The sequence below is a fragment of the Oncorhynchus gorbuscha genome, linkage group LG03 (assembly GCF_021184085.1).
Source record: "Oncorhynchus gorbuscha isolate QuinsamMale2020 ecotype Even-year linkage group LG03, OgorEven_v1.0, whole genome shotgun sequence".
Lineage (NCBI taxonomy): Eukaryota > Metazoa > Chordata > Actinopteri > Salmoniformes > Salmonidae > Oncorhynchus > Oncorhynchus gorbuscha.
Window position 1 is genome coordinate 97,748,772 of NC_060175.1, and position 11,449 is coordinate 97,760,220.

The following is an 11,449-nucleotide window of genomic DNA, read 5'->3' on the forward strand; positions in this document are numbered from 1 at the left end:
TTAAATTTGATTGAGTAACAGAGGGTTTCAGAGTGAGAGAGAGGGAGTAACAGAGACGGTTTCAGAGTGAGAGAGAGAAGGAGAAACAGAGAGTGTTTCAGAGTGAGAGAGAGAAGGAGTAACAGAGAGGGTTTCAGAGTGAGAGAGAGAAGGAGAAACAGAGAGGGTTTCAGAGTGAGAGAGAAGGAGAAACAGAGAGGGTTTCAGAGTGAGAGAGAGAAGGAGAAACAGAGAGGGTTTCAGAGTGAGAGAGAGAAGGAGAAACAGAGAGGGTTTCAGAGTGAGAGAGAGAAGGAGAAACAGAGAGGGTTTCAGAGTGAGAGAGAGAGGGAGTAACAGAGGGTTTCAGAGTGAGAGAGAGAGAGAGAAGGAGTAACAGAGACGGTTTCAGAGTGAGAGAGAGAGAGGGAGAAACAGAGACGGTTTCAGAGTGAGAGAGAGGAGAAACAGAGGGTTTCAGAGTGAGAGAGAGGGAGTAACAGAGGGTTTCAGAGTGAGAGAGAGAGAGAGAGAGAGAAGGAGTAACAGAGACGGTTTCAGAGTGAGAGAGAGAGAGGGAGTAACAGAGACGGTTTCAGAGTGAGAGAGAGGAGTAACAGAGACGGTTTCAGAGTGAGAGAGAGAAGGAGAAACAGAGGGTTTCAGAGTGAGAGAGAGAGAGGGAGTAACAGAGCAGGTTTCAGAGTGAGAGAGAGAGAGAAGGAGTAACAGAGACGGTTTCAGAGTGAGAGAGAGAGAGGGAGTAACAGAGACGGTTTCAGAGTGAGAGAGAGAAGGAGAAACAGAGACGGTTTCAGAGTGAGAGAGAGAAGGAGTAACAGAGAGGGTTTCAGAGTGAGAGAGAGAGGGAGTAACAGAGGGTTTCAGAGTGAGAGAGAGAGAGAGAGAAGGAGTAACAGAGACGGTTTCAGAGTGTGAGAGAGAGAGGGAGAAACAGAGACGGTTTCAGAGTGAGAGAGAGGAGAAACAGAGGGTTTCAGAGTGAGAGAGAGGGAGTAACAGAGGGTTTCAGAGTGAGAGAGAGAGAGAGAGAAGGAGTAACAGAGACGGTTTCAGAGTGAGAGAGAGAGAGGGAGTAACAGAGACGGTTTCAGAGTGAGAGAGAGAAGGAGAAACAGAGGGTTTCAGAGTGAGAGAGAGAGAGGGAGTAACAGAGCAGGTTTCAGAGTGAGAGAGAGAGAGAAGGAGTAACAGAGACGGTTTCAGAGTGAGAGAGAGAGAGGGAGTAACAGAGACGGTTTCAGAGTGAGAGAGAGAAGGAGAAACAGAGACGGTTTCAGAGTGAGAGAGAGAAGGAGTAACAGAGAAGGTTTCAGAGTCAGAGAGAGAAGGAGTAACAGAGGGTTTCAGAATGAGAGAGAGAATGAGTAACAGAGGGTTTCAGAGTGAGTGAGAGAAGGAGTAACAGAGAAGGTTTCAGAGTCAGAGAGAGAAGGAGTAACAGAGGGTTTCAGAGTGAGAGAGAGAATGAGTAACAGAGGGTTTCAGAGTGAGAGAGAGAAGGAGTAACAGAGACGGTTTCAGAGTGAGAGAGAGAAGGAGTAACAGAGGGTTTCAGAGTGAGTGAGAGAAGGAGTAACAGAGAGTGTTTCAGAGTGAGAGAGAGAAGGAGAAACAGAGAGTGTTTCAGAGTGAGAGAGAGAAGGAGAAACAGAGAGTGTTTCAGAGTGAGAGAGAGAGGGAGTAACAGAGACGGTTTCAGAGTGAGAGAGAGAAGGAGAAACAGAGACAGTTTCGGAGTGAGAGAGGGAGTAACAGAGAAGGTTTCAGAGTGAGAGAGAGAAGGAGTAACAGAGAGTGTTTCAGAGTGAGAGAGAGAAGGAGAAACAGAGAGTGTTTCAGAGTGAGAGAGAGAAGGAGAAACAGAGAAGGTTTCAGAGTGAGAGAGAGAAGGAGTAACAGAGACGGTTTCAGAGTGAGAGAGAGAAGGAGTAACAGAGAGGGTTTCAGAGTGAGTGAGAGAAGGAGTAACAGAGAAGGTTTCAGAGTGAGAGAGAGAAGGAGTAACAGAGGGTTTCAGAGTGAGTGAGAGAAGGAGTAACAGAGAAGGTTTCAGAGTGAGAGAGAGAAGGAGTAACAGCGGGTTTCAGAGTGAGTGAGAGAAGGAGTAACAGAGAAGCTTTCAGAGTGAGAGAGAGAAGGAGTAACAGAGGGTTTCAGAGTGAGAGAGAGAGAGAGGGAGTAACAGAGAATGGTGCTTGCCTACGGAGCTGTGAGGGGAACGGCACCTCAGTACCTCCAGGCTCTGATCAGGCCCTACACCCAAACAAGGGCACTGCGTTCATCCACCTCTGGCATGCTCGCCTCCCTACCACTGAGGAAGTACAGCTCCCGCTCAGCCCAGTCAAAACTGTTCGCTGCCCTGGCCCCCCAATGGTGGAACAAACTCCCTCACGACGCCAGGACAGCGGAGTCAATCACCACCTTCCGGAGACACCTGAAACCCCACCTCTTTAAGGAATACCTAGGATAGGTTAAGTTCCCTCTCACCCCACCCCCTAAGTTTTAGATGCACTATTGTTAAGTGACTGTCCCACTGGATGTCATAAGGTGAATGCACCAATTTGTAAGTCGCTCTGGATAAGAGCGTCTGCTAAATGACTTAAATGTAAATGTAAATGACTTAAATGCAGAGAAGGTTTCAGAGTGAGAGAGAGAAGGACTAACAGAGACGGTTTCAGAGTGAGAGAGAGAAGGAGAAACAGAGGGTTTCAGAGTGAGAGAGAGAGGGAGTAACAGAGGGTTTCAGAGTGAGAGAGAGAGAGAGAAGGAGTAACAGAGACGGTTTCAGAGTGTGAGAGAGAGGGAGTAACAGAGATGGTTTCAGAGTGAGAGAGAGAGGGAGTAACAGAGCAGGTTTCAGAGTGAGAGAGAGAGAGAAGGAGTAACAGAGACGGTTTCAGAGTGAGAGAGAGAGGGAGTAACAGAGTGTTTCAGAGTGAGAGAGAGAGGGAGAAACAGAGTGTTTCAGAGTGAGAGAAGGAGTAACAGAGGGGGTTTCAGAGTGAGAGAAGGAATAACAGAGGGTTTCAGAGTGAGAGAGGGAGGGAGAAACAGAGTGTTTCAGAGTTAGAGAAGGAGTAACAGAGGGTTTCAGAGTGAGGTAAGGAGAAACAGAGGAGGTTTCAGAGTGAGAGAGAGAAGGAGAAACAGAGTGTTTCAGAGTGAGAGAGAGACGGAGTAACAGAGGGTTTCAGAGTGAGAGAAGGAGGGAGAAACAGAGTGTTTCAGAGTGAGAGAGGGAGAAACAGAGTGTTTCAGAGTGAGAGAGGGAGTAACAGAGGGGGTTTCAGAGTGAGAGAGAGAGGGAGAAACAGAGTGTTTCAGAGTGAGAGAGGGAGTAACAGAGGGTTTCAGAGTGAGAGAAGGAGAGAGAAACAGAGTTTCATAGTGAGAGAGGGAGAAACAGAGTGTTTCAGAGTGAGAGAGGGAGTAACAGAGGGGGTTTCAGAGTGAGAGAGAGAGGGAGAAACAGAGTGTTTCAGAGTGAGAGAGGGAGTAACAGAGGGTTTCAGAGTGAGAGAAGGAGAGAGAAACAGAGTGTTTCAGAGTGAGAGAGGGAGAAACAGAGTGTTTCAGAGTGAGAGGAGTAACAGAGGGTTTCAGAGTGAGAGAAGGAGTAACAGAGGGTTTCAGAGTGAGAGAAGGAGAGAGAAACAGAGTGTTTCAGAGTGAGAGAGGGAGAAACAGAGAGTGTTTCAGAGCAAGAGGGAGGGAGAAACAGAGAGGTATTGATATTGCTATGAGAGAAGACAGAGGGAGAGAGACCATATATGTAAAGAATATAGTATATGAGTATTTGAGAGACGGGGGGATGCATGTGTCTGTGTGAGACAGAGAGAGGAGTGAGAGAAGGTATATCCTCTGGCCCTTGGAGAGTGAGCGTGAGGCTGAATGGGAGCCAGAAAAAGGGGAAGGGCCTCGCGTCAGCCAACAAAAACAGCTGCCTGAGACTACGCAGGAAAACAGTGTCTGGTAGAGTATAGGGAGAGGTGGACAGGGAGAGAGAGGACAGGAGAGAGAGAGAGAGCGCCAGGGCTCACATCTCTATATGGGTTGCGTCCTGACTGCAGAGCCTTGCTGTGGGGAGGAAGCAGAGCCTGTGCCCGTGGTGAGACGGTCACTGACGCGCCGAGGTCCAGAGAGGTCCAACAGCGGCAGGATGAGGCTGACTAAGGTGAGTCTCTGGCTGGGCTTATCTATGGGGCCACAGCTGGTCCAATACAATAGAGCTGGGTTTTAGGACCCTTTCACATCCTGCTTTATATTTGCATATTTTCATAAAGGAATGTGTATGTGTTTGGTCTGTGTATATGAGTCTGCTTGTTACTTTGAGTTGTGTCTGGTGTCTGTGCCCATGTTTGGGTGCAGGTTTTAAATTACAGTGGGGGTTGGGGGGGCTCCCTCATAACAAATCAGGGCCCCCTTATCAGAATGGAAATGGTCAAAGATATGGATGTTGGGCAACCCCAAGAGATGTTGGGCGCCCCCAAGAGATGTTGGGCAACCCCAAGAGATGTTGGGCAACCCCAAGAGTCTGTGTATAATTGGAACCCTGATTGGTTACATTGGTGTTATTGTAAATCCCCATGGTTACAACACATACTATCCAGCGTGAGAATGCTTAGGCCTCGGGACGGCATCCAGCTGACTCGTCAGAAAGGGACCTGGGGTCTACTGTCAGAATGGGTTATTCTCTTCTAATGTTGTTACTAATCTATCACAGAGCTGATCTACACTACTGGCCTTCTAATGTTGTTACTAATCTATCACAGAGCTGATCTACAATACTGGCCTTCTAATGTTGTTACTAATCTATCACAGAGCTGATCTACAGTACTGGCCTTCTTCTAATGTTGTTACTAATCTATCACCGAGCTGATCTACACTACTGGCCTTCTTCTAATGTTGTTACTAATCTATCACCGAGCTGATCTACACTACTGGCCTTCTTCTAATGTTGTTACTAATCTATCACAGAGCTGATCTACACTACTGGCCTTCTAATGTTGTTACTAATCTATCACAGAGCTGATCTACAATACTGGCCTCCTTCTAATGTTGTTACTAATCTATCACAGAGCTGATCTACAATACTGGCCTCCTTCTAATGTTGTTACTAATCTATCACAGAGCTGATCTACAATACTGGCCTTCTTCTAATGTTGTTACTAATCTATCACAGAGCTGATCTACACTACTGGCCTTCTTCTAATGTTGTTACTAATCTATCACAGAGCTGATCTACAATACTGGCCTTCTTCTAATGTTGTTACTAATCTATCACAGAGCTGATCTACACTACTGGCCTTCTAATGTTGTTACTAATCTATCACAGAGCTGATCTACAGTACTGGCCTTCTTCTAATGTTGTTACTAATCTATCACAGAGCTGATCTACACTACTGGCCTTCTTCTAATGTTGTTACTAATCTATCACAGAGCTGATCTACAATACTGGCCTCCTTCTAATGTTGTTACTAATCTATCACAGAGCTGATCTACACTACTGGCCTTCTTCTAATGTTGTTACTAATCTATCACAGAGCTGATCTACACTACTGGCCTTCTAATGTTGTTACTAATCTATCACAGAGCTGATCTACAATACTGGCCTTCTTCTAATGTTGTTACTAATCTATCACAGAGCTGATCTACACTACTGGCCTTCTAATGTTGTTACTAATCTATCACAGAGCTGATCTACACTACTGGCCTTCTTCTCATGTTGTTACTAATCTATCACAGAGCTGATCTACACTACCGGCCTTCTTCTAATGTTGTTACTAATCTATCACAGAGCTGATCTACAGTACTGGCCTTCTTCTAATGTTGTTACTAATCTATCACAGAGCTGATCTACAATACTGGCCTTCTTCTCATGTTGTTACTAATCTATCACAGAGCTGATCTACACTACTGGCCTTCTTCTCATGTTGTTACTAATCTATCACAGAGCTGATCTACACTACTGGCCTTCTTCTCATGTTGTTACTAATCTATCACAGAGCTGATCTACACTACTGGCCTTCTTCTCATGTTGTTACTAATCTATCACAGAGCTGATCTACACTACTGGCCTTCTTCTAATGTTGTTACTAATCTATCACAGAGCTGATCTACACTACTGGCCTTCTAATGTTGTTACTAATCTATCACAGAGCTGATCTACACTACTGGCCTTCTAATGTTGTTACTAATCTATCACAGAGCTGATCTACACTACTGGCCTTCTAATGTTGTTACTAATCTATCACAGAGCTGATCTACACTACTGGCCTTCTTCTAATGTTGTTACTAATCTATCACAGAGCTGATCTACACTACTGGCCTTCTCATGTTGTTACTAATCTATCACAGAGCTGATCTACACTACTGGCCTTCTTCTAATGTTGTTACTAATCTATCACAGAGCTGATCTACAATACTGGCCTTCTTCTAATGTTGTTACTAATCTATCACAGAGCTGATCTACAATACTGGCCTTCTTCTAATGTTGTTACTAATCTATCACAGAGCTGATCTACAATACTGGCCTTCTTCTAATGTTGTTACTAATCTATCACAGAGCTGATCTACACTACTGGCCTTCTTCTAATGTTGTTACTAATCTATCACAGAGCTGATCTACACTACTGGCCTTCTTCTCATGTTGTTACTAATCTATCACAGAGCTGATCTACACTACTGGCCTTCTTCTAATGTTGTTACTAATCTATCACAGAGCTGATCTACACTACTGGCCTTCTTCTCATGTTGTTACTAATCTATCACAGAGCTGATCTACACTACTGGCCTTCTTCTCATGTTGTTACTAATCTATCACAGAGCTGATCTACACTACTGGCCTTCTTCTCATGTTGTTACTAATCTATCACAGAGCTGATCTACACTACTGGCCTTCTTCTCATGTTGTTACTAATCTATCACAGAGCTGATCTACACTACTGGCCTTCTTCTCATGTTGTTACTAATCTATCACAGAGCTGATCTACACTACTGGCCTTCTTCTCATGTTGTTACTAATCTATCACAGAGCTGATCTACACTACTGGCCTTCTTCTCATGTTGTTACTAATCTATCACAGAGCTGATCTACACTACTGGCCTTCTTCTCATGTTGTTACTAATCTATCACAGAGCTGATCTACACTACTGGCCTTCTTCTCATGTTGTTACTAATCTATCACAGAGCTGATCTACACTACTGGCCTTCTTCTAATGTTGTTACTAATCTATCACAGAGCTGATCTACACTACTGGCCTTCTTCTCATGTTGTTACTAATCTATCACAGAGCTGATCTACACTACTGGCCTTCTTCTCATGTTGTTACTAATCTATCACAGAGCTGATCTACACTACTGGCCTTCTTCTCATGTTGTTACTAATCTATCACAGAGCTGATCTACACTACTGGCCTTCTTCTCATGTTGTTACTAATCTATCACAGAGCTGATCTACACTACTGGCCTTCTTCTCATGTTGTTACTAATCTATCACAGAGCTGATCTACACTACTGGCCTTCTAATGTTGTTACTAATCTATCACAGAGCTGATCTACACTACTGGCCTTCTTCTAATGTTGTTACTAATCTATCACAGAGCTGATCTACACTACTGGCCTTCTAATGTTGTTACTAATCTATCACAGAGCTGATCTACACTACTGGCCTTCTAATGTTGTTACTAATCTATCACAGAGCTGATCTACACTACTGGCCTTCTTCTCATGTTGTTACTAATCTATCACAGAGCTGATCTACAGTACTGGCCTTCTTCTCATGTTGTTACTAATCTATCACAGAGCTGATCTACACTACTGGCCTTCTTCTCATGTTGTTACTAATCTATCACAGAGCTGATCTACAGTACTGGCCTTCTTCTAATGTTGTTACTAATCTATCACAGAGCTGATCTACACTACTGGCCTTCTAATGTTGTTACTAATCTATCACAGAGCTGATCTACAGTACTGGCCTTCTTCTAATGTTGTTACTAATCTATCACAGAGCTGATCTACACTACTGGCCTTCTAATGTTGTTACTAATCTATCACAGAGCTGATCTGATAACTTTGTTTAATTTTGACTGGTTTGGTTGCAGCGGTTAATGTAAAAAAAAATTACATGAAGAGATCTGGATGGAAGATATCTTATTGACTTTTTATAACATTTAACAAAAATATCCCTCTGGGGATTACCATTTCCCTGTTTGGTGAAAAGGGTGCCAAAGACAATGCTTTGTGTTCCTCTGGCTAGGTGTTGCTGACACCTGCCAGATCTTACGACACCTGGATAGGTATTTAACGTATCAGCTAAACACATCATATGTAATAGAAATCTTTCAGTTGATGACACAGTTGATGAGGTGACACGCAACCATTGGTTGATGCATGCAGCTTCTGAGCAGGGGACTGCGACCAAGGTACTTGTTCTACTGGTCATTGTTTTTCAGCCTCACAGGTCATGTGGTACGAGTCATGATGCGTCACTACTCTGTTATGCTGGCTGTTATCTACAGTACATCCGGTGAGTGGGCTGGCTGTGTTGTTATCATAGAGAAGCTCCATTTAATGGCAAATAGAATTAAATAACTTGGCAGGCAAAAGAAAACACTATTTTTCTGTAGCCGAATGTACAACAGAGCTCATAGCCAGAGGGGTAATTTCTGCTTGGCAATTGAATATATCTTGATATGATACTCACTCTATTTCTAAGCCTATCATGATCTCCGGAGAACATTGTGATATTTCATCCTAAACCAGAGCTGGGCAGCTCTCCCTCTCTAGAGTTGTGAAGATTAGAGTAGAACAACACTGCAGTCCTATAGCATAGCTGGGCAGCTCTCCCTCTCTAGAGTTGTGAAGATTAGAGTAGAACAACACTGCAGTCCTATAGCATAGATGGGCAGCTCTCCCTCTCTAGAGTTGTGAAGATTAGAGTAGAACAACACTGCAGTCCTATAGCATAGATGGGCAGCTCTCCCTCTCTAGAGTTGTGAAGATTAGAGTAGAACAACACTGCAGTTTTATATCATGGATGGGCAACTCTACCTCTCTAGAATTGTGAAGATTAGAGTAGAACAACACTGCAGTCCTATAGCATAGATGGGCAACTCTACCTCTCTAGAGTTGTGAAGATTAGAGTAGAACAACACTGGTCCTATAGCATAGATGGCCAGATATCCCTCTGGTTGTACCTGTTACTTTGGTTTACAGATGTACCACACAGCAGTTCTTCAGGCTCAGATTACTCATCCATTCAATGGTCACAAGAAAATTGTTAAGAATTCCTTGAGGACCATCGATGCTTTAACCAGTACTGCGTCATGGCAACCATATTCCACAGGCATTTCTAAATACCCAACACAGGAAAGAGCATTGTCGGGTCAAGGGTAAAAATATCCTGTACGACCAGATACTCTTACACAGACACAAATACACGTAAACACAACGATCCACTAACACACACAACCACAAACTCAATCACATGGAGACAAACAATGACAACCCACACCATCCTGTTATCTGTGGTCAAACTCCAGGAAGCTTTGACTAGACTGGATTGGTTTTGGAACTATAATCTGTCCAAAACTTTTGATCAGTAGTTGAGGAATGTGTGTATGGGGCAGAGTATGAGATGAAAGTAGAGACCTTTCCTTTCTCTAAATATTGCCACCCCAACATATCCCTGATCCACCAATAAATAAAAAACAGAATCCCCCCCAAAAATAATATTTTATTTTCTTCTCAAATAATTTCTTGACGTCTATTCAAAAGAGTGTTTTGAAAGAGTAGGACATGTTCTGGGAATGAGCTGGAACTTGGCTGGAAAGGTAGGCAGGGCACGTAAAGTAAGTGGGATATGATTCAGCATTTTATTCATCTCTCATGTAGGATAAATGTAAATATTCCCAAAATATATACAACCCCACAGAGGACCTCTCAGACAAGCTCTATTTTCTCACGTGCGTTTGTAATTATCGTCTCTTTCTCCTTCTCTCACTCTCTTCCCCCTCTCATTCTGTCTGTCTTTCTCTCTTTCTCTGCCTCACTCTCTCTCTCTCTGTCTGTACAGCTGTAACTTATCAACCTTTGGCTTAGTGCTGTCTAACACAATCATTCCTCAAGCATTACAGCTCCCCTCTCCCCCACCTCATTTCCTCTTTGCCAATGTTCCCACTCTCTAAACCTTTCTCATTTACCTTTAAGTTGCTCCATGCCTTTCCCCTGTTCCCCTAAGTGCTATGCTCTGTGAACTTCAGCCAACAAAAAGTTGATGTCTATCTTATTTTAGAGGTATCATTCTATCTGTTCCATGTTGATGAGGATCAGTCTGGCTCACTGGGTCTCCATTTCTCAGTATCTCTGCACCGTTAAAGATGTAATGGTGGGAGGCAGTTCTGCCTGATCTGCTATTATACAGGCTTAGCTGGCCTCCTATTTCAAATCAAATTCAAATCAAATCAAATTTATTTATATAGCCCTTCGTACATCAGCTGATATCTCAAAGTGCTGTACAGAAACCCAGCCTGAGGTTCAAACCTGTTGGCCCCCTCTCGCTCGTATTTGCCTCTGTCCTTGTATCTTTCTTTGTAAATAAATATACATGTCCATCCTCATGTCTATGTGTATTGGAGGATGTGACAACTATATTTGTACAACGGCCAATTCAACAGCTGTAATCAAATCCCTCCTCCAAGCCCCAACCCCCCAACCCTACCCCCCACTCGTCAAGCTTAAGTCCCAGATTCCCAGCATCCTGTCAGCTGGAGGAGGTACCCCTATATTTTGTTAAACTCTCTTGTGGTCCGCCTGCTCCTCCCCCTCACCCCCTCTCTCCCCCTCTCCCCTCTCTCCCCCTCACCCCCTCTCCGCTCTCTCCCCCTCTCCCCTCTCTCCGCCCTCTCCCCCTGTCTCCCTCTCCCCCTCTCCCCTCTCTCCCTCTCCCCCTCTCCCCCTCTCTCCCCCTCTCCCCCTCTCTCCCCCTCTCCCCCTCTCTCCCCTCTCTCCCACTCTCCCCCTCTCCCCTCTCTCCCCCTGTCTACCCCTGTCTCCCCCTCTCTCCCTCTCTCCCCCTCTCCCCTCGTCTCCCCCTCTCCCCTCTCTCCCCCTGTCTCCCCCTCTCTCCCCCCTCTCTCCCTCTCTCCCCCTTCCCCCTCTCTCCCCCTGTCTCCCCCTGTCTACCCTCACTCCCCCTCTCCCCCTCTCCCCCTCTCTCCCTCTCCCCCTCTCCCCCTGTCTCCCCCTCTCCCCCTCTCTCCCCCTCTCCCCCTCTCCCCCTCTCTCCCTCTCCCCCTCTCCCCTATCTCCCCCTCCCCCTCTCCCCCTCTCTCCCCCTCTCTACCTCTCCCCCTTCTCCCCCTCTCTCCCTCTCCCCCTCTCCCCCTCTCTCACCCTCTCCCCCTCTCTCCCTCTCCCCCCTCTCCCTGTCTCCCCCTCTCTTCC

The 11,449-nt window shown here is 45.2% G+C and overlaps 1 protein-coding gene across 3 annotated transcripts in view; it reads left to right on the forward strand.

Moving 5' to 3' along the window:
- Positions 1–3,951: 3,951 nt before the first annotated feature.
- Positions 3,952–11,449, forward strand: part of LOC124032341 (tensin-2-like) — a 68,928-nt gene continuing 61,430 nt past the window's right edge. For all 3 annotated transcript variants that reach the window (XM_046344662.1, XM_046344663.1, XM_046344666.1), the window contains exon 1: positions 3,952–4,177. In XM_046344662.1, coding sequence (XP_046200618.1) covers positions 4,052–4,177 — 126 coding nt within the window. In that variant the 5' untranslated portion in view covers positions 3,952–4,051. The remainder of the gene's footprint in view (positions 4,178–11,449) is intronic.